Source organism: Netta rufina (assembly GCF_964035555.1).
Source record: "Netta rufina genome assembly, chromosome: 5".
Classification (NCBI taxonomy): domain Eukaryota; kingdom Metazoa; phylum Chordata; class Aves; order Anseriformes; family Anatidae; genus Netta; species Netta rufina.
The window spans coordinates 37956484-37984136 of NC_140128.1; the positions used below are offsets into that span (position 1 = coordinate 37956484).

The 27653-nt window shown below is 41.5% G+C and overlaps 1 protein-coding gene across 3 annotated transcripts in view; it reads right to left on the minus strand.

The window, feature by feature from the left end:
* The window catches only part of NRXN3 (neurexin 3), a gene marked incomplete at its 5' end in the record, with an annotated part of 932654 nt that overhangs the window by 656152 nt on the left and 248849 nt on the right, over positions 1 to 27653 (minus strand). For all 3 annotated transcript variants that reach the window (XM_084286893.1, XM_084286894.1, XM_084286895.1), the window contains one exon: positions 27112 to 27495. In XM_084286893.1, the coding sequence (XP_084143019.1) occupies positions 27112 to 27495 (384 nt within the window). The remainder of the gene's footprint in view (positions 1 to 27111; positions 27496 to 27653) is intronic.

Genomic DNA, 27653 nt, shown 5'->3' on the forward strand with positions numbered 1-27653 from the left:
TTTCCATTTCCATGCAAACATGCCAACTTTTCTTGTAGTATATCCACTAGCAGACACATGGCCACAAATAAAAACAGCCTTGATTGTTTGAAAACCAAAAGTACACTTCAAAACAAACAAAACCCACGCAAATTTTAAAAAGGCTCTCACGTTCCTCAGGAAGCTTCCTGCAGCCTGCCTGAGAGGAAGCTGTGACTTTTGGAAGTCAGTGGGTTACGAAGCAGGATACAGCTATAGCCACTCATAACCACTCATCTCCAACTAGAGATTACAAAGCTGAAGAAAAAGCTAGCCAAGATGCGCTCTTACTTGCCCAAAAACATTTATTTTAAATCCCCGTGGGTCTCATCTGTGTCACCAGATGGAAAGCAAGGACCTCCAGAAGTGTCCCCACACACCCACAGGACATAGAGGAAGGCACAGAGGTACCCCGGGGGCCTGACCCAGCTCCCCAAACACCACATAATGAACAGGACCAATTTTGAGTTAGTGTTGCAAAAAAACATTTTAAGTTGTATCTTTAAAAATTTAAGATACAACTTTAAAAATATAAACAGATGTTCCCATTCAGACAAAAGCATAATAAGCTACCATCATCCAAAACAACTGCCAACATGCACAAAAAGCCAGGCTTGATCCCTGTGAGGCTGGTTCCCTCAAAAACTGAGTGTAGGAGCATGTTATATGTATGCCACCTTGGTGCACAATTGTTGATGAAAGAAAATACAGCATTTTGCTTGCCTGTAAACAAAGGAAATTTGGGGAGTCAGGATCTAATTGTTCAGGCCAAAATCTGCCTATGGCCCAGGAGTCAATGCTCCTATTTTTTGTGGAAAATAAATATAACTGGATTTTTAAGTACTCACAGGCAGTTATGACTTTGCACATCAGAAAGCAGCAAGTGCAGAGTTTCTCCCTGGTGGCCAGGAGCGGCAGGGGCATGGTGCACCCACGTGAGGCAGGACAGGCCTAGGTGGTGGCCAGGACCAACCAAGGCAGCATCACAGTGATGAGGAAGGTCCCAGGTCAAGCTGGGAAATCAGCTGGCGAGTCAAGGCCAGCATCGGGTGCGCTGACCCACAGGAAGGGCTGTAAATGTAATTCACCAGCATTTGCAAAGACAGTAACAAAACAAAACAAAACATCTTTAAATACCCACATAAAGAGAACCATTAGAAATAAGATGACATTCTATTTGTCTAAAAAAATGCACTGCCAATAGTACCACTAATCAGCAAGTATAGGTTTATTGCATTAGCATGAACAAAGCTGTTCTGCTTTAAAGACTTCAGCCCGCCAAGATATCAATAGCATTAGCTGCTGTGCACTGACGATTTATGAAGATACAACAGCGGAAATCTTAGAGAGACAACAGAATTTTAAGGAACCTGGGCTGTTTTTGCTGGTGCGTAACTACCTCGCATATCCAAGTATTTTTGCAGCATTAATCCTAGTTTTTCTTTGCATCACATTAAGGTGACGGGTTCTTTCCCTACTCCCAGTGGATATACATCCACTCTACAAAAGGACGGAAGCTCAGCACACCAGTACCCCAACTCCTTTACTCTGTTCTAGAGTAACTAAATCCCACATGTTCAACAACCTTTAGTTTTTATTTTCTGAAAGTTGCCTGTTCTGTTTCTCACCTCTGGCTTATCTCTGATTTGTATGCTACCTTCTTAAATTCAAATGCTCCAAATTTGAGTAGTGTACATCAGTTAAGACTAAATGAGCACTGAAAGTAGAGTAATTACATAAGACGCCCTTATCAGTACAACGTGTACAAAACATTTCTAAACGAGCAGCAAACGAGAGAAATAATAGAGCAAGCTTCAAGGCATTCATCACATTTTCAGGGATGCAGGAATGCTGGTGGAGCACTAAGAATAATTGTCACATGTAACTGTCACATGTCACACTCATTTGTCTATAGACAAAAAATGCCAGCAGATGTTTTCATAGGTCAGATAACATCCAGATTAGTATTTTTCATCAAATGTATATTTTTAAAATGTTGCAAAACTTAATGCATAGCATTATTTAAAACATTTCATGGCTTTCAACATACATTTAAGCCTGAAAATAGCCTAGAAATGGTGGTGGGTTCACATAAAATAAGTTCCTGAAGAACACCTGAAGTGCCAACCACACCTATGTATTTATCTAGAAAGTTAGAACAGAATAAATAACCTGTTCACCATTTCCCTTGCAATACCACCATCTCCTCCCTGTTCCAGTATGTTATATATTTCCTAACTGTTTCCTATGTTGTTTTTTTCAAACATAAGTAGAAACATCGAATTACTGCAGGAAAAAATATTGCCTATGAATCAACAAAATGTAAGACATACAAAAATCTAAGCAGAAAAGGTAACAGAAGCCAATTAACAGCCTCAGGCAACAAATCTGTATGAAGGTGCAGGGTTCAGAAAAAGTACTGTAATGCCCTTACTCAGAGAAAAATTTTAGCTCGATTCATGAAGTTAAGACACTGAAATGACTGCAACAGAAGCAATTCCGAATTTATTTCAGAACTACCCAAGAAGTTTTACATGAATCCAAGATGAACACCTCACTTTTCTAGTTCAGTAGTAAAATGAGTTTATGTAATACCCAAATCTAGTAAACTGGTCCTGGCAATGTTCAGCTCAAAGAGGGCAAAATCTCAAGAAATTAAGTAAATCTGTGAAGCAACCATTATAAATGAAAATCTCGTCAGATTGCTGATCATAGACAATAAAAAAAATTCAATGGAGACATTCTAAACTCCAGAGAAGGTGCATTAGGATCCAGGATTATAAATCTCCCCGCATTAATAGCCCTCACAAAGCTCTGCACTCTGGATTCCCACTTTTGTGTAACTTCCATAAAGAGCCAACATAATTTCCAGCTCCTGAGGATAACTTGTGACTACCCTCTAGAAAAGGATGTATCAGCTTCCATGCACATCAGGCTTGTTATATGCTTTGCCTCCTCCTGTCACCACCACCACACAGAAGAGGATAAGCTAATTAAGGGGCTGGGACTCCGGTCAGGTAGGGAGGTTAAAAAAATAAAAATTAATCCATGATGAAAGGTAAATGTTATCTGATTATCTGATAAACTTCATATCTCCCTTTTCAGGCTGTAACCATAAAGAAGTGGGCTAGGGAGGAGCTGTAACACCACTGAGCAGCATAGTGGAAATATTTGCAGACAGAGGAGACTGTAGCTTGTAAATGTTACTGCTAGCCCTGGGAGGTGAAGAGTGAGGTCGTACCGCTACACTGAAGCTTGGCAGAGACACGGGGGAACCAAGGAGGAGAACATGGGCTCTTCAACCTTAGTCCAAATGTCACTCTAACATTTACAGAGCTGCGTGCAACTATTTGGGAAGAAATCTCTGGCAAGAAGGTTAAGAACAGAAGAATTGCTCCTCAAAGCCTAGGAGTGAAACGGGGAAAGCATGGGGAAATCTACTGCTAAAATGACGGTCTGAGGGTTCACATTACACGCGTGTCAGGGTTTAGAGCTTTTGGAACTAAACAGAAGTCGCATCATTCTCTATGTCCTCTTTAATGATAGCATCAAGCTACATGAAGCATCTGATCTTTGTGTTTTCAGTAGTATGTTCACCAAGAAAAGGGGATTATAGCGGACACGGAGTTTGGCTCATCTCAGAGGTGTAGAGTGCAAGAAAGAGGCAGCAGACAATTTACTGTGAGGGGAATTGCAATAAATTTAAAAAAATTACATGATGAGGGTGGTCAAACACTGAGGCAGACTGTGGAAACTCCACGTCTGGAAATTTTCAAAACCAAACTGGAGACCCAAACAACCTATTCAGCTCTTGAGATTTGCCCCACTTCAAGCAGGCAGTTGCAATACAGTTCCAGAGATCCCTTTCAATTAGGATTACTCTATGACAAGAGCCACAATGCACTGATCTCACTGGACACTGCACCAGTGGCAAGTTGCTATTCATCTAAAATGGAAAAGATTTTGCCCTGTGTGTGATCGTATTCATGGTAGTGCTGCTTACTGCATGTTGTCATGACTGAAGACACAGGAGATTCGCTCTCTTTACAGGAACTGACTATGTCCTTGAGCAAAACTTTACTTCTACTGATTCATCTCATAACAATTACAGTCAGAAACATACTATGACATGGACTAATGACATCCACCTCGTGCCTTTGGTCCTTTTTGCCCACAAGCTGGTATGCTCTCATCAAACTGGTGCATTGCACGCTACCAACACCTCCCAGTGGCTGCTGAATCTCCGGTTAAACTTAAAAGACTGATTTTTTTCTATGATGGTTCTAATGGTGGATCTCAACACTAAAATTTGCTTGTTTCCTCAAAGTACCAAGAGGCTGGGGCTCTGCTATGAAATCCACAGAACTGTGAAAGCTAATAAAAGGCAGTTATCATCAGCCTACCATCTTTGGGAAAGGAAATCTATACTATGAACTAAATTCATTACTTTGTGTAAAAGAACAGCCAACCTCCTCTCAGTTGTGTGTGTTGGTGTTTGTTTTTTTTGTTGTTGTTGTTTGTTTGTTTCCTTTTTGAATACTGTGAAGAAAACCAATAAGCCATATTTTGCTACTGGCTGTTGGTATAAGGAAGGTGCAGAGCATGGCCAAAACAACACTCCATTTCCTTTTTCTCATCTGACATCCTGGAAAGGGTGCTTTAATAGGATATGGAGCAGGGGGAAAAGATAGGTCTACAAGCAATAAAAGCTAAACTTGTCCACAAAAAATATACATTGTAGTGTTTTTGAAAAAGTAAATTTTTCAACCTAGGACATCTCTGATTTAGGAGGCACCAGAAGTGAGTTCAGAGACAGCCATGATGAAAATACATAGAGGGTCAGGGTAGCTACTTATAACTGATGTAAGGCAAAAAGCTTCATACATGTAGAAAGGGGAACATCACAACACTCAAAAGGACTGGAAAACGTCTTCTCTGGAGGCAGCTCAGTACAATAGGGTAGGTAGCTCTATCAGGGCAGTAATGCCATGCTGCAGAAAAATGCAGGATAACATTTAATTTGGGATTTCATACTACATCTTCCAAACTTAAAATATAAGATGAACAAAACAGCATTTACTAGGACCTGGGGGAAGGTCCTTTCAGAGCCTTTTCTTCTCCTATCACAGAGCTGCTGCTTTGCCTAAAAAACATTTGCAAAACCACCAGTCTAGAGGTGGTGCCTGAGGGTAACACTCGGTCGGTGCAGCACAGACAGCGCAGAAATAATGACACTAATTTCCAGGGGTCCCACAGGCTCTGCCCGTTCTCATTCCTAATGAAGTCATCAGCAGAGATGCAATAGCCAGGGCTGCTCACCCAGCTAATTACAACCACTGGCCAATTACCTCAACCATGATAAAGAGGAAAATAGAAGCAGAAACTAGTAGCTGGCACAGGATGGCAGTTAATATTGCCAAGATCATAAGGGCCAAAACAAGAGATACATGTTCAAGCATGTAAATTTCACCAGCAGATCAAAGGAATTGAGTCCTACTTCCAAGTAAGAAATAGGCACTGTTTTTTTAAAAAATATGATTGTCCTGCAGACTGCATTCCACTGTATGACTCTGGTACCTGTAAACAAATATGTTTAAATAATAAGAATTTTAGATTAAAAAAAAAAAAAAAAAAGATTAAAAGAATTGACATATGCATGTATGGTGCTTCTGTGCTACTGATAACCTGAGCTACCCAGAATTTCCTTGTTTAGACAGTACGAGGAATGTCATTCCTGACTCCAAACGTGACCAAGTGCATTTTCTCTTACAAAATCACTATTTCTTGGTGAAGTCAGTGTTAACCATTCATAATCCAAAAAACCCTGGCTATGTTATGCAAATTCATGTATTTATTCAACTGAGTACAATCTTGAATGCCCAAGGACGTAGTGCAGGGTCTTCTAAGTGTATGGACTAGCATTCAATGGATGGGACTACACAGAACAACAGCCAGCCCAAGCCCTCTGTCCAAAACTCTAGTATTTCTATTCATGGAGAAGAGTTTTCCATTAATATCGTTCTCATCTGAGCTCCTGGAGCCTCCAATGATTGTGAAAGATGGTAAATTGTACTTCTTTGGGAAGCCGTGAAGGTTTAGTCAGTGTCTGCAAGTTCTTTGAGATCCTGTAGTCAAAAAGGACTTTCAATGTGTAAATTACAACAGTAGCTGTGACCCTAAAACTCTCATCTTCACCACTGTGCTGCCCGTTTTACTCACTTCTAAGTTCAGGGCAGCTGTGAGAACACAATGAAGAGCGTCATGCTCCATAAGCACCAGCCTGACACCACAGTCAAGTAAAGCTGAATCTGCTTTAGCTGTTACTGTCAGTACACTGAGATAGTTCCTGAGGCCTGATGCTACTTGGACTCAAACCAACACCAAATGTAGAAATCACCAGGTATGGTGACTGAAATGGAGTCAGACTACGGAATCATACAGTACAGTTGTTCCCACAAGATTCTCAAATTACCATCTTGGACTTTTGCTGAAATGCTTGGATCTCTCCTGCTCCTCTCTGAAATAGCAAACGAGTCAAAAATCCCCTCCATATCAAGACATTTGCATCCACTTACAGACAAGCTTTGGAAATGTGCCCACATCCTGTGTTCTTCTCTTTTACTCAGAGTTTTCATAGTTTAAGAGAGTTTTGATGCTGAAGTACCCATTGTTTATCTTGTCTAGCGCACTTCTGTGTACTGTAATACAGTCCAAAGGGACATTTACTCTCCAGATTGCTAGCAGCTAACCAGATGTGATGTATTTTGTTACAATATTTCTGACCCATTACATCAAATTATGCCAGATTAAATGCAGCCCATCAGGGAAAAGGGTTGCCACAGACCTGTAATTTGACTCAAACCAAAAATTCAGCATTTGCTTAACAGTCAGCACCTCCTGCATGACACTGCTTCATTTACCATGGTATTCTGAGGTTCTCTATGTTCTTGAACAACTTCTCTACATGCTAAACCTAACCATCACACAAGCTATTAGCAAGAATAATAGAATCATAAAGGTTGGAAAAGACCTCCAAGATCATCTGGTCCAACCATCCCATTACCACCAATGTCACCCATTAAACCCTGTCCTGAAGCACCAAGCCCAACCATTCCTTAAACACCCCCAGGGACAGTGACTCCAACACTTCCCTGGACAACTCATTCTAATGCCTGACTAAAGGAAGAACTAGGTCTCCCACCCCATCTGCACTAACTCTCTCACTGTTCAGAAGAGCAGTAGTAGGGACAATATGGTCAATATCCTCATCCCAAGGGAGGTGCAGTGAATTCAAACAACATATACTTGCTCCTAAAGATCAGAGTTCAAAAATACCTTAGACAAGTGGTGTAAGAACAAAGCTACTGATCGTGACATGTTTGCTAATTTCAGTGGCAGATGGGAAGTTCAATCTATAAGAATAGATCCTTGATCCTAATAAAAAAAAAATATATATTTTTTTAAATAATAATAAAAAAATAGCCACTGACAGCCACTGTGTAGGATGGAAAGAACAGTTTGTCTTCACCTAAAATGTCTCCTAAACTCTTATGTGCAGGAGATAGAGAACTAGGAAAGTAAATTGCAAAAAAACTCCCATTTAGCTGAGTGGGATCACAGGGAAGGTCAGGACAGCTAATCACTATCTATTTACTGGAAATTACCCACAAAGGTAATTAGATGCACAATTCTGCTATAGCAATTAACTGTTGTTGATATGAAGTAGTTACCTAGTAAGACTAAACTCTGTAACAAGGTAGCAAGGAATGAATCAGAACACGAACACTGAAAGATGGAAGGCAAGGTAAGTTTGGGGGATGTACAGACAGTCACGTGCATGTCTGGAGGACTGGAGACCTGAAATGCTTTCGCTCGGATTACTTGGCCAAACCTCTAAAGAGGTATCAGAGAAAGTGAGATTATACGAACAGAGCCCAACACAATTTAACAAAGCATGGCAAAAGCAGATGAGAGCGTGGCTATCAGATTAACCTTGTATAAAGGCTGTGGCAAATCCATCATGACGTTTTTCCAGGGTCTGAGATAGCCTGACTAGAACCGGCCCTACCAGCAAATTGTGTTTACTTGAGAAATGAAAATTTTTATCTTCCTCATTATACAAGGCTGAAAAGGGGGCAGGGAGACAAACTCAGACATTTTCTACTGTCTTAAACATCATTTTTTCTATAGTGATAAAAACCATTAAACATTACCGATGAAAACTGAAGAAAAAAATAATTACAACATCCGAAGGTGAAAAATGATCTTGCAGCAAGCAGCTTTATTTTACTACTTTCACTTTTCAACAGCTTGTTGCTCTAGTGATATCTAAACCCTTCTTTTGGGCTTTCTGAGGTCTACGCCCCCTACTGTTTCTGCACCCCAGGAAAGGAATGGGAAAGCTGGGCTGTGGCTCTGGAGAGAAAGCCTTCAGCTGCGGGGAGCAGTGGTCAGGGATTGCTCAGGCAAACGGGCAGACCCAAGCTGCTTCACTTACACCTACCCACACCTCGAAGGAGTCACAAAACCCAACGCAAGAGACATCAGGCAGAGAAAGCTCCATGGTGAGGACAGACAGAGCGGTGCAGGGAGCCCACAGCTGTTATTTGGAGCCTATCCACAGAACAGCAAAATTGGCCAGCAACTTGCACAAGATAAAAACCAGTATGTCAGAAAATTCCTTTCTGTTAAACAGAAATCAAACCTCATAATATTTTTCAAATCTCTTCTTCCAATTTCCAACCAACTCTGGAAAACAACAGAATAGGATTTGTGCAGTGCTGCCAAACACGCAATATCATTACCTTGGATGGGAGTTAAGGGGCTGAGTTTGCCATAACAGCAATTTTACCATGTAAGAACAACATTCTGCATGCAATTACAGCAACAAGAGCTGCATCTAGTCACATTACACCCTTCCTCCTGGGAGGCACATGGCTACACCTGCAGCCACTTGCCCTTCCAGAGCTTATCACTTGCTCTGAGCACTACATAAACACTCCTCTGGTGTCAGCTGGACTAAATTCCATGAAGGGAGGAACACAAGAGATAAACATGCCAAAATGAAGAGGAGCAAAGCTCTCACTTTTTTCACATGGCAAGTCAAGTTCTGAGCAACTAGGAATGTGACAGCCGTGGGGTTTGATCAACGGTACTAGTAACCAGGCAGAGTGAGATCTTTGCTGTGCACCAGCAGGTGCTGTTCTGCTATGAAAATCCTACAAAACGCAAACCTTTCCCATAGCATCTCAGTCATGTGGCTTAGCTGTGGCTTGGAGATATTGTACTTTGAGGCACAGAACAGCTTTGAGTCTTGTTCAGTCCTTAGCATCTTGGATGCAATGGGAGTACTCTTAAACCGATGCTGAGGAAAAAGCAGTCTCTCAATTCTGAGCCCTAAGTTCACAAAAAGAACTGCATGTAATATTCATTGAGAGTTCAACTCGAGAAAGTTTAAAGGATCAGTCTAAACATTCCCAGGGTGCAGTAACATTTTTTTATTATTATTTCAAAGCATTGGGATTGCAGCCATTGCTTTTGACCTCTTTGCCTAGCTTTAAAACAAGGTCTTTATGATATGCTCTTTGAAATAGCACCTCAGAGCTGGATTTGTTTCAAAGTCTAGCTACCCTCAGCTCTAGCAGAAGACTTCAAAATTAAATTTGTTTGCAGATTCTACTCCTACACTTACCAGCTACAGAGGAAGCCCAGATGTTTATTAAGATTGAAATAAGGAGAAGGGACTTTGCAGCTGGACAAGTTACTCAAACCAAGAAAGGAGAATTACGAACTGATTTTCCCTCTGTCAGGAACTTGGGAGTGTGCACATTTCTCAAAAGAAGTTATAAAAGGGCAGAGGTAAGGATTCAAATATTGAAGAGAGTCCCCATAATATCATGTAACTGATGGGTTCACACAGTTCTAAACTTCCACAGCATCACAGGTCATTCCTTTAATTACTAAATTGCATTATTTATTTAAGATGAAATATTGATTTCCGTATTTCTTGGGTTCTGACAGCAAGAAGCTACACTATACCACCTAGCATTACGCTGCTGATTTTCACAGAGGTGCCCATGGTGTGGAATCCAGAGGGAGTTAAGATTTCCTCAAGTTTGGAAGGAAAAGAGGCAATTCCTCAGAGTTTAGCACACTGAGAAAATCCAAGAGTAGGTGCAACTGCCATCTAATGGTGAAACTGTAACTCGGAACCAGGATTAGTAGCCAGCACAAAAAGACACGGATGCTGCTTTGACCTACATGTATGTCTTCTATGTGGATAGACTTTTTTTTTCTTCAGCAACATTTAATTATATGCTGCTTCCTACAGCACTGGCTACTGGTGAAGCAAACATGTATGTCTGAAGTGACAAAATGTATCTTCATCAGGTATGCGATTATTTTCTCAAACTGACAGATTTGAGTCTAGGTTTTATACCACAGACGAAGAATATACTAAAGCCAAAGTTCAATCCTGGATTTTTTTGAGGACAGAAAATGTCTTAATTTCTAATGAAAGCTACTAGCACTGGAAGAGTGCAGAAATGCTACTGAGCTAAACCAGATAAATTACCCCACTGATCCTGATACCAATTTTCTGGACATTTCATTCATGCCACAACCAAAGCATTCTCCTTTCAGCCCCTTACCATTTGCCCTGGGATGTGGTAGTACAGTTCCCAAATCCCTCTCCTCAGTGACTCATGTACGGGCATGATTTATAGCCTTGTTATGCACTAGAACTTAGTCCAAATGGGTCAGTATTCCCCTCCCTCCATTCCTGAGGCAATATTTAGTAGGACCTCCTTGCTGTGTTTGCACTGAGCCCCTAATAACACTGGATCTGGCTTAATAGCTAAATACACTCAGATCAGGACTCTTAAGACCAATTCAACAAGTAGGTCTGAAAGTAGGAAAGATTATAATTTATCTCTCTTTAAAAAACTATTTTCAGGTACTTGCTTTAAAAATCATTACAAAAATAAAAACAATATATTGCATATTTGATATACAAAATAATATTCAATATGCAAATTAGAAATCAAAACAGATCAGGCAGAGATACATGTGGAATCCACTGCTGACAGACTGTCAGAGCCTTGCTGTACTATCACCAAACACAGCTCAATTTACTTACTCGCCTTTTAAATGTGAACGTAAGGGCCAGGGAAAGCTGTCAGGGACGTGATGGAAGACGAGCACCTAGAACCCATACAGAAAAGCATGCTTCCTTCGTACAATTCTCTTCCCAACTTGCTATCACCTTAAACTAACAGAGTCACTCAAGAGTTGAAAGACTCACGGCTTAATGCATGATCCATCAATCCCTGTATGTCTAGAGAAAAGGGGTGTTAAGCTCTCCAGCCACAGGAGCAGACATGCAGCTTCCTGAGCACAAGAACCACTTCTATCTAGCTCCTACCCCAGGCTCCCCCATGTGCCAGACAGCACATGGTATTTGCAGGGCACAGCATGCCTGCTGCAGGCCTCCCCCTAAGCACCTGTGCAGGGGCTGCAGGGCTGGAATGGATCGCTGAGGGGTGACAAGGCCGGGTGCATGTAGGTGCATTCACACAACAACGCGCTTCAGGAAATATTTCACGTCCATTTGAAATCAAGGAGTGTAAAGTTTTTCCCCCTGGGGGTGCCCATAGGACTTTAACATGCCGAGCAGAGCGATGGGACAGGAGGCTGTGGGCCCGGGGCTGCAGCCCTTGCTGGGATGCTGAGGGGCAGCGGGGAGGCGGCACTGCCTGAGGCCATCAGAGGGTGAAGGAGGCTGAGAATGACTCCTCACTTCTGCCAGTAGTGCTGGGAAGCTCTCACTGCCTGTCTTCCAAGGGAGTTAGGGCAGCACTCTCTCCTCATGGGGTGAAGACATGAAGCTCATCCCAGTGGTCCTCCTGCACAGCCTCTCTGCCCTGCCAGCTGCTCGCCAGGCAGGGAACCAAGTTGCTACCTGCACTGGTGTGGGATGAGCAGGTATCAATTCAAGAAAATCTTTTCCTCATTTGCACCTGGAAAAGCTAAAGATCACACCACAGAGAACATCCTTTTTTCTAAAATAAGCAGCTGAAATACTCTGTGACAAACCAGGGAAAAGGGTAGGTCTACTAATGGGATGGGCTTCCTGCCCACAATTCCCGTTATATGAAATCTCCAGCACAATTTGAAAGCATTCAGGTACCCTCGAGAATGCTTTTTGAACCAGCTTTCTTTCACAGCAGAAGTGAAGAGAGAAATAGGAGCCAAGCTCCTCCAGTGTCACACTGCAAAACCTCGGTAGTGCAGGAGCACAGCCCGATGCTCTGAACTGTTCCACCAGCACCATGCCGCTCTTCCACACCTTTAGGATGCTCCAAGAGCTACCAAACCCCTCCTTGTCCCAGTCTTCATCAGACAGGCACTGAAAAATTGTCAGAATATCAAGCTGAACTCAAAATAATGAGGAGGTCGATAGTTCCCTTGGAAACTGGAAAATAATTCAAAACCCTAAAAAAAAAATATCAAAATCTGTAAGGGAAAAAGGACAGCTTTTGACATCACTTGAAACATAGATGGTAAGACTCTATAGATATAACACCTGTTTCTCTTTCAAATTCTGCAGATAAAGAGAGAATCAAAAGGGGAGGAACTGAGGCACAAGACGGTTTTTTAAGATTTCAATTAGCCTTTTATTTGGACTAGGACTTATTTACTGCAGAGTTAAGCATCTTTCATAGTTACAGATTCTCTATTTATATCTGCTAACTGTGCAAATTTCCCAGTTCCCTGATTCCAGACCAGCTGCTGGGCACAGCTGTGCTCCAACAAACGCACCAAAGCCAGCAGGGATTGCTGCAGGACTGCCATAACTCCAATTCCACCCGCATCTGGAAGAGGAAATCATAGTGCTTTTCTTGCTCAGTCCTGACACAGCTCAACAGAAAAATATCAATCATACATATATATAAATATATATACATGTGAAATCCATATATACATATATATATATAAAAGACCAGTCTGAGAAGGTCCCAAGATTTAACACCTTTCAAACATGGCACTAGCACATCCACCAGGAGGTACAAGGTTGCCAAGACAAAGGATACAGGATATAGGTGCACAGTCACTTGCAAAACCCTTGGACAAAACAGAGGACATCCTGGGAGCAATTGGATGTGTGGACAGATCAAGACACAGAATTGCAAGCAGTTTACTATCCAGCACCAAAATAACTTTTAGTTTATTGGAAAGAAGCGGATGTAAAAACTGAGCAACTACTGAAGTGCCTCAACACACTGCAGCTGTAAATCTTGAAATAGGCTTCAGAGTGTAAATTTCATATTCGTGTGGGCATCAAATTCAAGGCTGCAGTGAGAGCAAAACTCCATCTGTGAGAGAGGACCTGTGCGCAGCCTCTACCTGACACACAATGCCTAGATCCTGTCCCTGCTCTCCCCCAGCCACTGGCAGTGCAGTGGCTGTTGTGAGCATCATTCTCATCTTTAATGAACTTTTTGTTCTGTAGACATGTAACTTATTTTAAGGGGATTTTACTCCAAGAGATTGTCCCCTGAACTCTACACAGGTCAGCTCTGACTTTTAAGAATTTATTGTTTTTATGCATCAGAACTCAAATGTTTTGTTCAAGATCAAACAAAGCACATGACAGAGCCAGACTGTAATGCAAGTGAAGTAAATGGCAGACTACAGCCCTTAGAGCTTCCCAAAGTACTCTCCCACATCCCGTCCTCCCCCTTTTTCTCTTCCTGATGAGCAATCTCTGGGAGGGCAGCTGGGCAGTCAGAGAAGCCTCCATCCTCTGCCTGCCACACAGTGAGCAGCACCAACCTGACCTGCTCCTGCTCAGACACTGCCCACAGAGAATGACCCTTACATCAGGCTCTCCTTTACCAGCACTTTACTCACAAACCCTGGGTATGCTACGCTTCCCCATGTTTCCCTTCCTCATACCACTCTGCGTACCTCTTCTAATGGGGGTTTGAGTTTTTCTGCTAATAGCTGCTTCTTACTCTGTATTTGGAAAGAAAAAAAACCTTCCTTAATAGCTTCCTTTTCTCCTGACAGCGTAACATGTTACATACTACTGTTTCCAATTTGCCCAATAGTAGAATTTGTTCCACAATTCCTTAATATGATATAGCAAAGAAACTGAGGTATCAAAAGGTTTTTTTTGCTGTTGTTGTTGGTTTTTTTTTGTTTTTTTTTTTTATACATAATAAATTATTCTACCCTTCCTAATTCAGAATGAGTTATAATAAGTAATTTCATTAAGAATCAGACAAACTATACTTTGGGAATCCGTGTCTTGCATATTTTATACATTTATTCACTTTCTCACTAATTGGGAAAGCGTATCAAGTTATTAGTGGTATTTAGAAAGGAAAAAAGTCTTTTGAAGTTGGAAGACGTTTCCAAGTTTTCATTATTCAGAGGAATACATTTCAAAAAAACATCCAAGCTAGAAATAGAAGAGCCAGACAGATCATTCAGCTCCCTTCCCTTCCTTCCATGCTACAAAGCACATTACGTTACGGAATATAGCAACCTGGCCATACTGTGATCTTGTAGCCACTTTCATTTCCAGTGTTTAACTGATGTAATTTCCATCCTTTCCCTGGGGTTTCTGTTATAGCAAAGTAAAACAAAAAATATATATAAAGCTTATTAACAAAGTGTTTACTATGATACTTTCCTTTTTTAATTTAAGCCAGTATTCCACAGTTCCTATGAGCTTTCTTAAATAAGTCCCTTACTGGAGGAAGGCAGTCCTCCCATCGATGTGGATTAAATCACGCTCCCCTCAGGTTATCATTTAACCAAGTAATACACACTGAACTCTTCTAATCTTTCTCTGTAATTCCTCCCTTTGGTCTCCTGACTGTATTTCAACTTTTTTTTTTCCTTCACGTTTCCTTCACACTGGTGCATCTTAGTCTAAGGTACTTGACAGGAGACTCCTTACCCTTTCTTTTTCTTTAATAGGAAGCAGAAGCTTGTTAGGGGAATATACTTTTTATACTCACATTTCTTGAAGATATATTTCTACCAGCAAAACTACGAACAATTCTCACTAGCGTGCCTGTAAGCTAAGTGTCCAACAGCACTTCATTAGGGCTGGTGAGCAGTTGATATTCAAGATTATTATCCTGACAAAGGTCAATGGGTAAAAGTATTTAAGGCTCCCTTCTTCTGTGCTCTGTAAATCTCGTATCACTACTGAGTTAAATATATTCAGCCAATCATTGACACACCATACAAAATCTCATCGTTTGTTTAGTGCTTCATAAAGGGCAATGAATAATTTTACCTTTTCAATGCCAAAGCAACTAGGAAGTTTTTCCCCTCGAGTGGCTCAAGTGCTACGACATTTGATCTATAAAAGGTTGTTTGTATACCTCCAAAAAAAACACCAGAACTGTGCCTGAAAAAACACACAAGGATTGCATTAGCATTGAAGGTATAGAAAAGTAGTACAAGATAGGAAGCCACTGCTGTTTTAAAAGAAAATCTCTATGACCTTTAAGGATTTTTAATAAATGCTGGTGGTCGGGGCAATATTGTCCCTTTGGGGATATAAACTCAAATTATTAATACACAAAACCAAAAACTGCACACATCTGTACTGATGAGCAAAGTAAAATACTATGCATCATCTAGCAATAATGAGTTAGATAACACGAAAATAGATGTCTATCACTAGGTCAGATTTTCTACCTGTTCCCATGCCAAGAGAAGCTTGAGAAAAACCATGAAACCAAAATTCAAAGATTAACTAAAATCAGCATTTTGCTGGTGTTCAGCTTTTCCCATCCTAGTATCTGAAGCACTTAATGACTAGTGATTTTTTTCCCCTTGCAACCCTTCTTTGACTTATGAAAGTCTCAAATATCTGCTTTTTGCAGCTGTGGAAGAAAAAGCACAGGAAAAAGTAACTCGTCTGATGGTGCTGGTAAGTCAGAAAGAGAATCAAAACGTGTGTCTATATTGGGCATCTTTGTGAAGGTCTGAACTACTTACATCCCATATATGCCAAGGCTTGTTTTGCAAGAAGCCTTGACCAAATGTACTTACTATCCCAGCAGCGACATGGAATTCACATGACACAACCACCCATGCTCACAAAGCTCACCTCCAGGTACTGCCACGGGAGCAGCAGTCCTGCAGAGCAAGCAGGACTGCACACACTGTAGAGGTGGGCTCTCCGTGCCAGGTGTACTGAGGCACACCTCCTGAACAGCACCTGTGAGGCAGCTTTGGAAAGACTTCACATGTAATAGCACAGTTGCAGTTTTACCCACATCCTGGGGAAATCACTGTCTTTTCTCTCCCTGTCATGTAACATTTCCCAGAAGTTCATTTATTCCTTAAGTTATAGTTTGTGCAACTTAAGTTTTGTCTTATAAGCATGTCTTTAATGACTTCCTACACATATTAGCTGTCCCTGAGTCCCCTAGATTTCGGCCAGGCACACAGGAAAGGACAGCTGAGTTAGTGCAATGCAGGATAAGAGAGAGGCTGGCCCATGGGGAGCTGCACAGTAATCAGCTTTTCATTACTGCTTGGCTGAAAGGCCTAAGTGATTCAGCAGTGCTCTTCTGAGTGGGAAACAGACGAGGAGGAGATGAAGGAACTCACGTTCTGACATGAATTATCTCCATCCTATCACGGTATAACGGTATTTATCTCTAGGAACTGCTAATAAAATAAACATCACCATTTCTGTAGAAGTCTGCAAGTATTATTTTAGGGACCTCAGACAGCTTTCTCAAGGTGGAAAAAGTAGCTTAGTGACCTAGGAGTCTAATGACTAAATTATCTGATATCTTAGATTCAGACATTTAAGTCCCAATGAAGTAAATTCAACCCCCTCAGCCTGAGTCTGTGGCTAATTACTTTTGTAATCTTGAGTAAGTACCTTAACTGTCTGTGTCTCAGTTTCCCAAAATGTAAAATGGCAATGATACCTATCTCTTTTTGAGAACACTCCGCTTATACGCTGTTATAACACTAGCCTTAACCAAGGACTTGCTCAAGTGTGTAATCCAGGAACAGTGGTTAAGCAGGAAAAAAAAAAAAAAAATTAACATAGAGCCACTTGCAGGTGCCCAAACAGATGCTGAGCTCCAGCTCCTGGCACGCAACATCTCTTCTGTGCCTAGCAGATTATTCCCTCGCAAGTGATCCACATGGGAGAAGAGACTTACGGGTGTCACACAGCTTTAACAGGGTTTTATTGGTCAGTGCTTTGATGGGGAACATCTATTTGATAGATCTCTGCAGCCTCCGGGCCAGCACACCTCCCTAACCTGAGTGATGGGGTGCTTGGGAAGAGCTCACTCACAGCAGAAGGGATGTGGTGGCTGTTTCAGAGCTCCTTCTGGAAAACTTACCAGCTGAAGCCTTGCTGGTGGTGCAGACCAAGGAATGAACTATCAGCAATACACACACAAAAAAGGATAAACAATCAACTTTTAACTTTTATGGTTTCTCTCCGAATAAAACGGTCTAAAAGACAATAGATTGGTTTAGCAAATAGTCACCAGACAGCAGGAAAAGACAAAAGAAAAAAGAAATCACAGCACTGTATATCAACCTGGGGAGAAATGACTAAACGAGGACACTGATTGCTAATCTACATTGTGTCACTCTGACTTTATAAGCAGGTTAGCTCAAGAGGCCATGTGTGAAAAAAGAGCCCCATAAAAGCAGTGCCTTTCCTACTCTCATCTGTATTCACAGTGGACCAGGTTTTCATTTTATGGCTGGAATGTTCTTGTTTCTTCTGCAGGTCCATTAGCACTGTGCATGCTGCACAGTCAATACCAATTCCAGCCTACACTTTTCTGCCTTTTTTATTTGGACACAAGTACTTCTGTCTGCTGGATCCACTACTCTTTGACATCACTGTTTGTGGTGTTCATTTATGTGTGTTTTTTTTGTTTGCTTTTTTTTTTGTTTTAAACAACCCAAGTACCTTTGACTTTAAGTAAAAATAAAAAATAAAAGCAAAACCCAAGTGAGCTATTTAAAATACAGCATAAAATATTTCTATTTCCTTTTACTCTAATCCCCTTAACCTGAAAGGGAGGCAGGCTATAAAATGACACAAGAAAAAGATACCCAGCCTACACACAGAATTGTGATGCTCCTTCAGGAAATAAGGAGGGTGACAGTCTGAGAAAGAAGTAAATCTCCCTGCTCAATCCCGGACAGTCTCCACCCCATTCACCAAGGTGGCTGATGCCAGCTCCTCCACATCACAGAGGATCTCCCTGCATCACACCAGGACTCCTGCAAAGTAGACTGCCACCTATTACCTGTTCCTTTAGCCACATCCTCAGCACACCAACACTGTGTTCAACAAGAACAGCTGCACTTATCAAAAACACAGCAATTACCTTGGCTGCAGTGCTAAATCATCCTCTAGAAACGCTTGACAGAAAGGGAAAAGCTAAAACTATGCACTGGTCAGTCCACAGAGAGAATAGAACAAACATATGCAAATGCAGAATAAAGGAGATTTGCACAAATTGGACAAGAGGGCTGACCACAGAAAACGGAGCAGCAGTGACTTCGGGGGCTTACATCAAAAAGACAAACCACAACAGAACAGAACATCACTTTGGAGTTGGTAATGAAATAGTGAAAACTTGGTTGTGTCCCTAACCAGAAACTTAATTGGAAGCCTTCCACACCTAGAAACCAGATCTCCTACACTGAGGTTAGTGCAAGAACTCTACAGTTTTGTGAGATTGCTTTGTATCAGGAGAGTCTTCACATTCACCTCATTTTTCTCTTCAGTCACAAAGATTCATGCCAGAGATTGTGTGTTCTGTTGTTTGTTTTTTTTGTGTGTTTTTTTTTGTTTGTTTGTTTTTTTTTTAAGTTATCAAATACTTGAGATGTTTTCTGTATTCCTGCATTTTTTCCACTATTTGGCAAGTACACCTTTTGCCAGTCACTGTTTCAGGGGTAAACCTTGTCCTAACACGGCAGGTGAGACATGCAGCACAAGCTCCTTTCCATTCTAGTGCAGCACAGCACGCCTTGCTCTGCTCCCTGGGCTGGGTGCACAAAGGTAACTTAAGGCTCTGTCTTCAGCTTTCCTCTTGCAGTCACACAAGCAACAGAGGGGAAATCAGAGCTATAGAAGAGTTCTTCCTTTCACTACTCTACTTTGCAGCTCTACCAAAGACCCAGCAGGTCAGAAAGACTGACCTACCTTCTAATCTTTAACGCAAATACTCCTCTAAGAGAGGAATGAGGCCTATAAAGGATAGCTACTCTGCATATATTTCTCATTCTGCGCACAAGCATAGTACTCCCCAAGCTGTCAATCTAACATGCTTTTCAGCTGAGGGCTGAATTCTCATTTTCCATTTTTACTCACTTAATGAAAGGTACCAGATAAAAATTCACTATTTAAAATATAGTATTTTTCTTTTCTCAGCAGTTTGAAATGGGGCCTGTGGGTATTGAGGGGTAGCCAGACTTAAAAGTCCAATTCCACATGACTCCATTTGAATCCTAAACTCTGCTCCTTTGATACAACTTCCAAGGGTAGTCCCCTCCAACCAGTTCTGTCCTTCTGCTCCCTTTAGCAATACTGCAACATAAAGGATTACGATTCTTCCTTGTTCAGGAATAGAAAAAAACGTTAAGTTGCACAAAGGAACACAAGATTAGGATGGAAGGAAACCCGTACCCAGAGGGGTCTAGGCTGACCACAAGAAGACTTTGCCTTCCAGGCAGAACTTTACAAGTAAGTACCTGCAGGCCATAAAGAATGGAAGCATCATGAAACTAACAGGACTTAGTATCAAGCTGCTCTTCTTGTATATTATTACCACTTCCTTTTCTGTTCGGTGAGATGACTTCTGCACTAATGTGATGGATATGTCCTATGTTTTGGGTTTTACCTATTTACCACGTGCAATCATCACAAAGTAGCTCTCAAACTCATATTGAGATTTCATTTATCAGGACACAGATTCCCTCTTCTGCACCTTACCTTACCTCCTAATTTTAACCTTCTTGCTCTTGACTGTGTACCAAAAAAAATGAGGATGCTGGTAAGGAAGCAAATAAAGGCAGTGAAAATCATCTTTCCTTTGTGTATTCTTAGGCCCTTTAGAACAGTGAGTGAGAGTGGTTTAGCTCAGGACTGTCATACCTTGAACTCTGGTATACGTAGAGAGGGATTGACCAGAACCACCCTGTGACCTGTTCTGTTGATTAACTGCATATGAGGAAAGGCAAAGAAACCAAGCAGATCTGATTGAGCCAATATACACTACCAAATACAACCTTTCCATGCTTGCGGTGATGAATATCCTTTCCATATCACATAATAGCCTAATCCAATCAATCAGTGTCCAAGGGGTGACTGCCTATCTCCACACAGAGATAGAGTCAATTAAGGGAGCATCATGAATTCCAAGTCCTCCCTCTCCTTCTGAGATGAATAAAGAAGAAATGAGAAAGAAAAAGAGAGCGCTGTGCCAATGTCTGCCTTTCAGCTTGAAGGCTTCCACTGGGCAAAGCAGAGAGAGAGAGAGAAAGCTAATTTCACAGATAACATCTCCAAGGCCTATACAGTCAGTTTAAATACTGGAAATAATTTTTCATGACAAATGAATGTACTTCATCCTGGCCACTTCCATCAAGAAATGCCATTACTTGTAGGGACAACTGGTAGTCTCAGCAGAAACACAAACTGATCTGATGCAAGGGTATGAAGCCACAGGGACTGAGACCAGGCACTGAGCAACAGAAGACTCAAAGATACCACATGGTCTGAAGCAACTCTTCCAGAAGATGTCATCAGTTTATCTCCAGCTACCTGACAGGTCACAGCAGATGTGGTGCATACTCAAAACAAGCAAGCCCATTCTGGAACATGCATCTGACACGTACAACGTATGACTACCTGGGAGATTTAGGATGAGAAGGTGAAATACTATTTCCTTTCTGCATGGTGACTTATCACTCCAGATGGTCCAAGATTTCCTATGTTCACTTCATACAGTCTGATTCAAGCAAAACACACCTGCTATGATAACCTTTAACTTGAGAGTTATCTAAGCAGCATCGTGCCTTGAGTTACAGATGTGGTGTAATTTGTGGATGGTATTAAGAAGCCATTGTTCTGAACTGCCATTTATAAAACAACAGATAAACCAATATGCCACTACAGTATTACTCCTGTAGAAGAGGCCTATACTAGCAAAAGTTTAAGAAGCTAAAAAGCATTAACTAAATGTTCTTACTGATCCACCCATGTAACATCTGTTTTGTTGTTCAAGTGCCCTTTATAGGAGCTGACAGTGGCACAAAATCTAATAGTTTTGGATGATTATATTTCTTCAATAGGAGGAGCCTGCAATAGCTACATTCAGCAATATACAGCCAGAAACATAGTTTAGAGAAAGACAGCAGAAATTATTTTTCTGTAGCATCAATTAACATATTAAGATGAAATAAAGAGCACCTGGCATACTAACAAATTCACATGCAGCAAGGAAGGCAGACGTGTCCTTAAATATCAAGAGCATACAATGATGGAGATGGGATGAAGACAAAGGCAGGATAAAAATTCATAACCGTATAATTGTAAAATATAGGAGAGAGAATCAGTTGATTTTTATATGGTCTCAGATTTCCCAACTGCTCAGCAGATGCTGTTAGATATTGTCACGTCAATAAGACTCTTCAAGGTTCAAGTTCAACAGCCTGAAGACCATGAAATAATCTGTTCCCAAAAAGATGTAATCACCCTGACCGCAGAATTAACTGCACGCTCTTCTGTACCGAGGATATCACAAAGGCATTACAAGGCCATCACTCGTCCTGGTGATATATAGTCAAAGTGGAGTGCAAAGGCTCACAATATGACACCACACAACTGGAAGACTGAAATAGTTCCTTCACATTGCTTCTCTTCCTTTACAAGGCCCACCTTGGCTGTGATGTCCTTACTGGCTCTAGAGCAACATCTCATGCATCTGTGGGAGCTGCTGAGATGTTAGAATAGAACTTACCCCATGGAAGGCAAGAAAAGGAAGCAAAGATGGAGACTACAAAATCTTTAGGTAGAAGCTGAGTTTACATAAAGGCCTGAGCTTAATATAGTTGGGAAAAAAACAGCAGTTAGAACACCAAACAGTAATCTCTTACCCTGAAACAGCCAGTCATTATGGAGAGATAGAGGGTAAGTCCAAAAAAGAAAAAAACAGGCCAGCATTTCTTGAGAAGAACTGTGGACAGCGTATGCCACAGTAGTAGCTGTTTGGACCAGCCACTGAGGGAAACAGCCATGTAATACAAACAGATTGATGGTAAGTGAGAAAATGAACTTCTCGCACAAATGCCCTTAGCAAAGCTAACATGCCTCAGGTCATATTGAATAGAGACTTTACTATGAAATTAGTAAGGTGAAAATGCAAATGGGTGTGAAGGGATTACTTGAACTTTTTCCAATTTCAGATGGAATCTATTTTTCTGCTGTTTGGAGACATTCTGGCAAATTGTACAGCAGGGACCTACCTGGCACTAGTAAGTTAATGAAAAATGAGTTGCAGAATAGACCTTCTGATCTCTAAGATCTTTGATTTTATCTCATGAAATCATAAATATTATTCTGATATTTTGACTTTCCTGAAGTCTTTGAATATTTGAGATCCAGCTGGGATTAAAAGCATTAAAACACTGCAACAAAGGCTTTTCTCCTAACATGTCCAGCACCCCTGGGAACCATCAGTCCTATAAGAAAATAAATTCTCTGCAGTTACACAGCATAACTCCGTAGACTTGGAAGGACTGGACTGTCTAAAAAGCATCAACATATTTGAGTGCTTTGTTTTTTTTTAAACAAACCTTCAAATATGTAATCATCATCAAATATCTTCTCTAAAACAAAAATGAAATCTATGCTGCTACCTGTGCTTGAGACATCAACGGATGCAGCACTTAAACCATGTAGTAAATGATTTTGTAGCATTTCTTATTACCAGTAATTTTACAGCATCCCAGTTTATTGCATACATAATGGGCAGATGTTTGTTGTCATTAAACTGTTCTTAGCAAACATTGCCATAAAGGTACTAGGCAGATAATAAAACTGAATGTGTAGCCCTATGCTCAACATCAGCATTGCCAACAGCAGGTACATTGCTGTTCACAAACAGTGTGATGCAAAACACAGAGAAAGCCTGGTTTGCTCAGGATTTAATCGCCCATCTGTGAGCAAACCCAAACAGGAAAGGACACTGGTTCCAGCCCTGGGGAGAACTGGAATGGAATATCTTTGTCTGCTGCAATAAACACTGGGTGCAGTTCAGCAAATGAAAAGAGTTGGAACAAGATTCTTCATTCTTACCTAGAAAGGACTCCAGGTATGCTAGTTCTGAGCAGTTAACTTGAAAGGCTTAAAATCTCACCTTCAGTGCCCTTTATTTCAGTCTTAAATGACTGGCAGTCTCATATCAACTCGCAGTATCGTATTAGTATACTCCTCATAATAAAAGGCAGTCCAACCGAGGCAATTAAGTAGGAGAAAGCATTAGCAAGTGAGTGATGAACAACATTGAATTTTCACTGGCCTAACGCTATCTGATTTTCAGTACTCTTTTTCTATATGACCTTGTTCATGGGCTTTTGGCTTCTGCTAAGTTCAGGTGGAAGGAAAACATTGCAGAGAGCTTTCAGGATCAGCAGAACAGATCCCAATCACCCTTTGGAGCTCATGGCATCTTCCCTGCAGCTACAGGAAATAGCTATGTGAATACAACACACATTCATCTCCTCCTTCTTGTTTAATGCCAGAGCCTTGGGGTTCTTTTCAGAAAAAAAATATCTGTGGGTTGTGAGGAGGTACTCTATTATTACAGCAAGGAAACACATTGCACTCCATGAGCCAGACCTCAAATTCCACCTCGAGTACTTCCATTTAGTGCAATTAACAGGGGGCTGCTGTGACCTGATGCCATGGCTGATGTCGAGTACTAACAAATTAGAAACTAAAGAGCACAGAAGACATTAAGTACCTTAAACCACTAAAGAACCCTCATGGCAGCTTAACCACTCCACATCTTCCTGTTCTCCTCCCTGTCTGTATCAGCCCTCCAGCCCTTTCTGTGGACAGACTTGCAACGCACCCTAATTCCTGCTGGGTTCAATATGAGAAGGTATTTCACAAACAACAGGAGGAAACGTGCTACCCATTGCATTTGAGGATCCTTTCTGTCATCTCTCACAAAGTTTACCCCATGTCTGATTCCTTTATTCAAACCAACTAGCAATACGGCAGACCTGATGGAACAAGGTGTTCTAGAATAGAGACTTCACTGCACTGTTCTCTGATATTCCTATTCCTTCTAAAACCCGAGGATGCAAGAATGACTAAATACCATGAAGAGTACAGCTCCAAACTTTTTTTTTTTTCTAATGCCTGACTCTTCACAACCCAAGGCCTAGCAAACTAAGTGCAATATATACTTGCAGTCATAATAACTTTGATCACATCCAATTCTCTGTGTCTGCCTTTTATTTCTGACAACCCCCCCCAAACACCTGTCATTTTAGGAGTCTCTTGCATGACTAAATCTTCCTCTCCACCATGCATACTTTAACCAGGTGTAACAGGAGCACATCAGAGCTTGATGGGCAGGGTGAGGCAAGGAGATCATAACCTTCTCAGATGCAGGCACAGTGCCACTCGAGGACAAACTGTTACTGGGAAGGCCAAGAGTCCTCACAAGAGGACATCTGGGCAAGGGTGGAAGAAGGAAGTTGTTCGTGGGAGAAAAGACAGCAGGCATTTAGCAGGAATGGAGAACTCTAATATTCACAGACTAGGAAGAGTAGACTACAAGGGACTCAAAGCATCATTTAGAGGTGGGATCACGTCCTGTCCGTCAGCCTCTTTTCTCCACCCCAACAAGACATCATCTCTTTTGTCAATCTGGGAGCCTTGGCAGTTTGGTGCTGTCAGTTCCTTCCTAGCACCTTCTGGAGTGCAGCAGTAGTGAATATCAGACCAGGATCTCAACATAACCCATGAAAGGAGACAAGACAAATCAACAAAAGGAGGCAAGCAGATCACACAATTGCTTTGGATTTCTCCTGAGAAGCAACTACCTCATTCCTCTGACTGCACAGGGAACTTAGGTATTTAGCACAAGTCCTCTTTGCCAGGTCTCTACTTGTTTTTAATCTTAGAGTACTTATCAGTCATATAAAGAAAGAGATCAGAATACTACTTTAATTGAGTTCATGCTACTTGCAAATCCAGCACTCATCCCACATCTTCTTTTCCAACCATGCGCACAGCCACACCACCTTTCCCTTGATCTTTGACTTTTTGGAAACCTGTCCGAAGGCTGCAATGTTTATAGTGGTTCCAAAAGGCTCTTCTCACATGATTCCCAAGATTGACACACTGATTGCGGCTGGGCAGCAGAGAAGCATTACAGAATTATGATCAAGAATGGGAAGCTCGCTTGTCACTGGCTACAGAGTCAGGCCAATACGATTCACAAGTCTGTGGTTAAGAAAAACCTCTTACGTCTTCCAGAATCCTCTAATCCAATGTAGTCAGTAAGAGAGAACTGCTGAGCTGACATTGGCACAGCCAATGCACATGAATCTCATGACATGACGTTTTCACCCATGTCCCCACAGCACGGATGGCAGTGTTGACGCTTCAGCTGTTTTAAGGACCACTGGCAATTAACTGCAATTGCTGCTTAGGGCAGCATGCTGCAAATTGCTGGCTGTGAGAAGCCTTATGAATGATCACACATATTTTGCAGTAAAGCCTAAAAACCCTACCCAGTCTGTCGAAAGAATTCTAGTCATTAATAAAAAATTCCTGCAAAGAAAATCGTCTGGAGAGCAAATGAATTACAAAATCTCACATCTGCCTCACATTTTGTGCATAGTGCCTAATTCCCACAGTGTTTCTCTTGGGTCATACAGTACTGTGATCTAAGGTAAAAAAGGCATAGAGGGGAACACTGAGTGGAAAAGCAGCTTCTTACATATTTATGGCAGAGGCTTAAAAATATCCAAACTTCCTACTCTGAGACACATGCTATAACCATTATGCCATGGTGCCAAAAAGGTAATAGAAAGAATGTGTTGAAAGCCCTAAGATTAATAGGGTTGATAGTTTATAGTTGTTTCTTGGGTGTACTGTAAGGGCAGCTCAGTCAGAAAGAAGTGTTAATGAGCAACTATTGAACAAAAAACTTGGTTTCAATACCAGAAAACACTCTATAGGAAGTATTTTATTTTTTAAGTGATCTTAGCACTGCATTTTTTTAACTGCTCATTCCAAGGGTGTCACCAGTACACTAAGGACAACTATTAATGGAACCACCTGGTGTTCAAGAGTATAGCTCAGACATCTTACATTACTGAATTCATTTCCGTGTGGTCTAGAACACATACATTTGCCTGCCTGTACCAGCAATACTCTTGCCTCACATCTCCAATCAGATGTCTTTACAGTAACATAATGATAAGGGTCAGAGACTCTCCCACCATCTTCTACAGATCTGCTTTCAGAGGTGAACTTGGAGACATGTTGCTGTTAACACAATCCCATTAGGTAATTTCATAATTTCACCTATAAACAGCCATCAAGGAAATCCTACCATGTAAAAAAAGAGGAAGACTAGACAGAACTGGGGTTCATCATCTGTTTCGTGCAAGAAATATCACAATAGTTCAAATTTAAACTTGATAATGTTTCCAGTAATATGCCTGAAACTTGTCACATGCAGCAGGATTGTCTGCCTTAGAAGGAAAACTGTACTCAGCTGAAGTGATCCTAGAATCTGAAGAAAATGACTTCAGAGTTAGGGAGTGAAGTGGCAGATGAAGAAGGTAAGCTCGTGAAATGAAAGTGGGAGAAGACTGGAAAGAAACCATCTGAGATGAGAGCTTTCTTAGTGTGGGGACCAGAATTCAGCACCGGAAAGACCAACATCGGCAGGAGAAAGTATCATGGAACCATTGGATTTTGTTCTAGTACTCCTGCACAACTTCAGCTCTGCATAACCGAGGTCAGAAAACTCAACTTACCTCGCTCACAGGTTCTACCCCAATAGCCAGTGCCAGTGCAGTCACAGATGAAGCGGTTCCAGCCATCCTTGCAGACCGCATTATTCTTACAGGGGTAGCTGTCGCACTGCTTGGTGCTCAGGCGGGAGCAGGAGGACTTCACTCCTGCTGCATTCTGCGCCTCTGCCAGCTGCCGGATGTTCTTGCTTCGTCCGTCGATGAACAAGTCTCGGATACAACCGACGTAGCCATAGTTCAGCATTGCTGTCCAGAGCTCGGTGGGAAGGATGAGCCCTGCCCGGTTCTCTGGCAGCCCACCCAGGTACATGTCGCCTTCCAGATCTAGGATCTCGCTCTCCCCACTAGCAGTGAATGGGGTGCGTCTGCTGTTCACTGATATAGTACCTAAAAGAGGAGGATAAGGAGACATCAATCAATGCTTTCAGTTACAGCCTCAGTCTAGTTCATTTCTTCCAATAATTGAGTGAGGTTTAAGGCTCAGTGGAAGAAAATAAAAGATTCTTCCCTGCCCCAATACACTCCTAACAGAGACAGTGATTCTT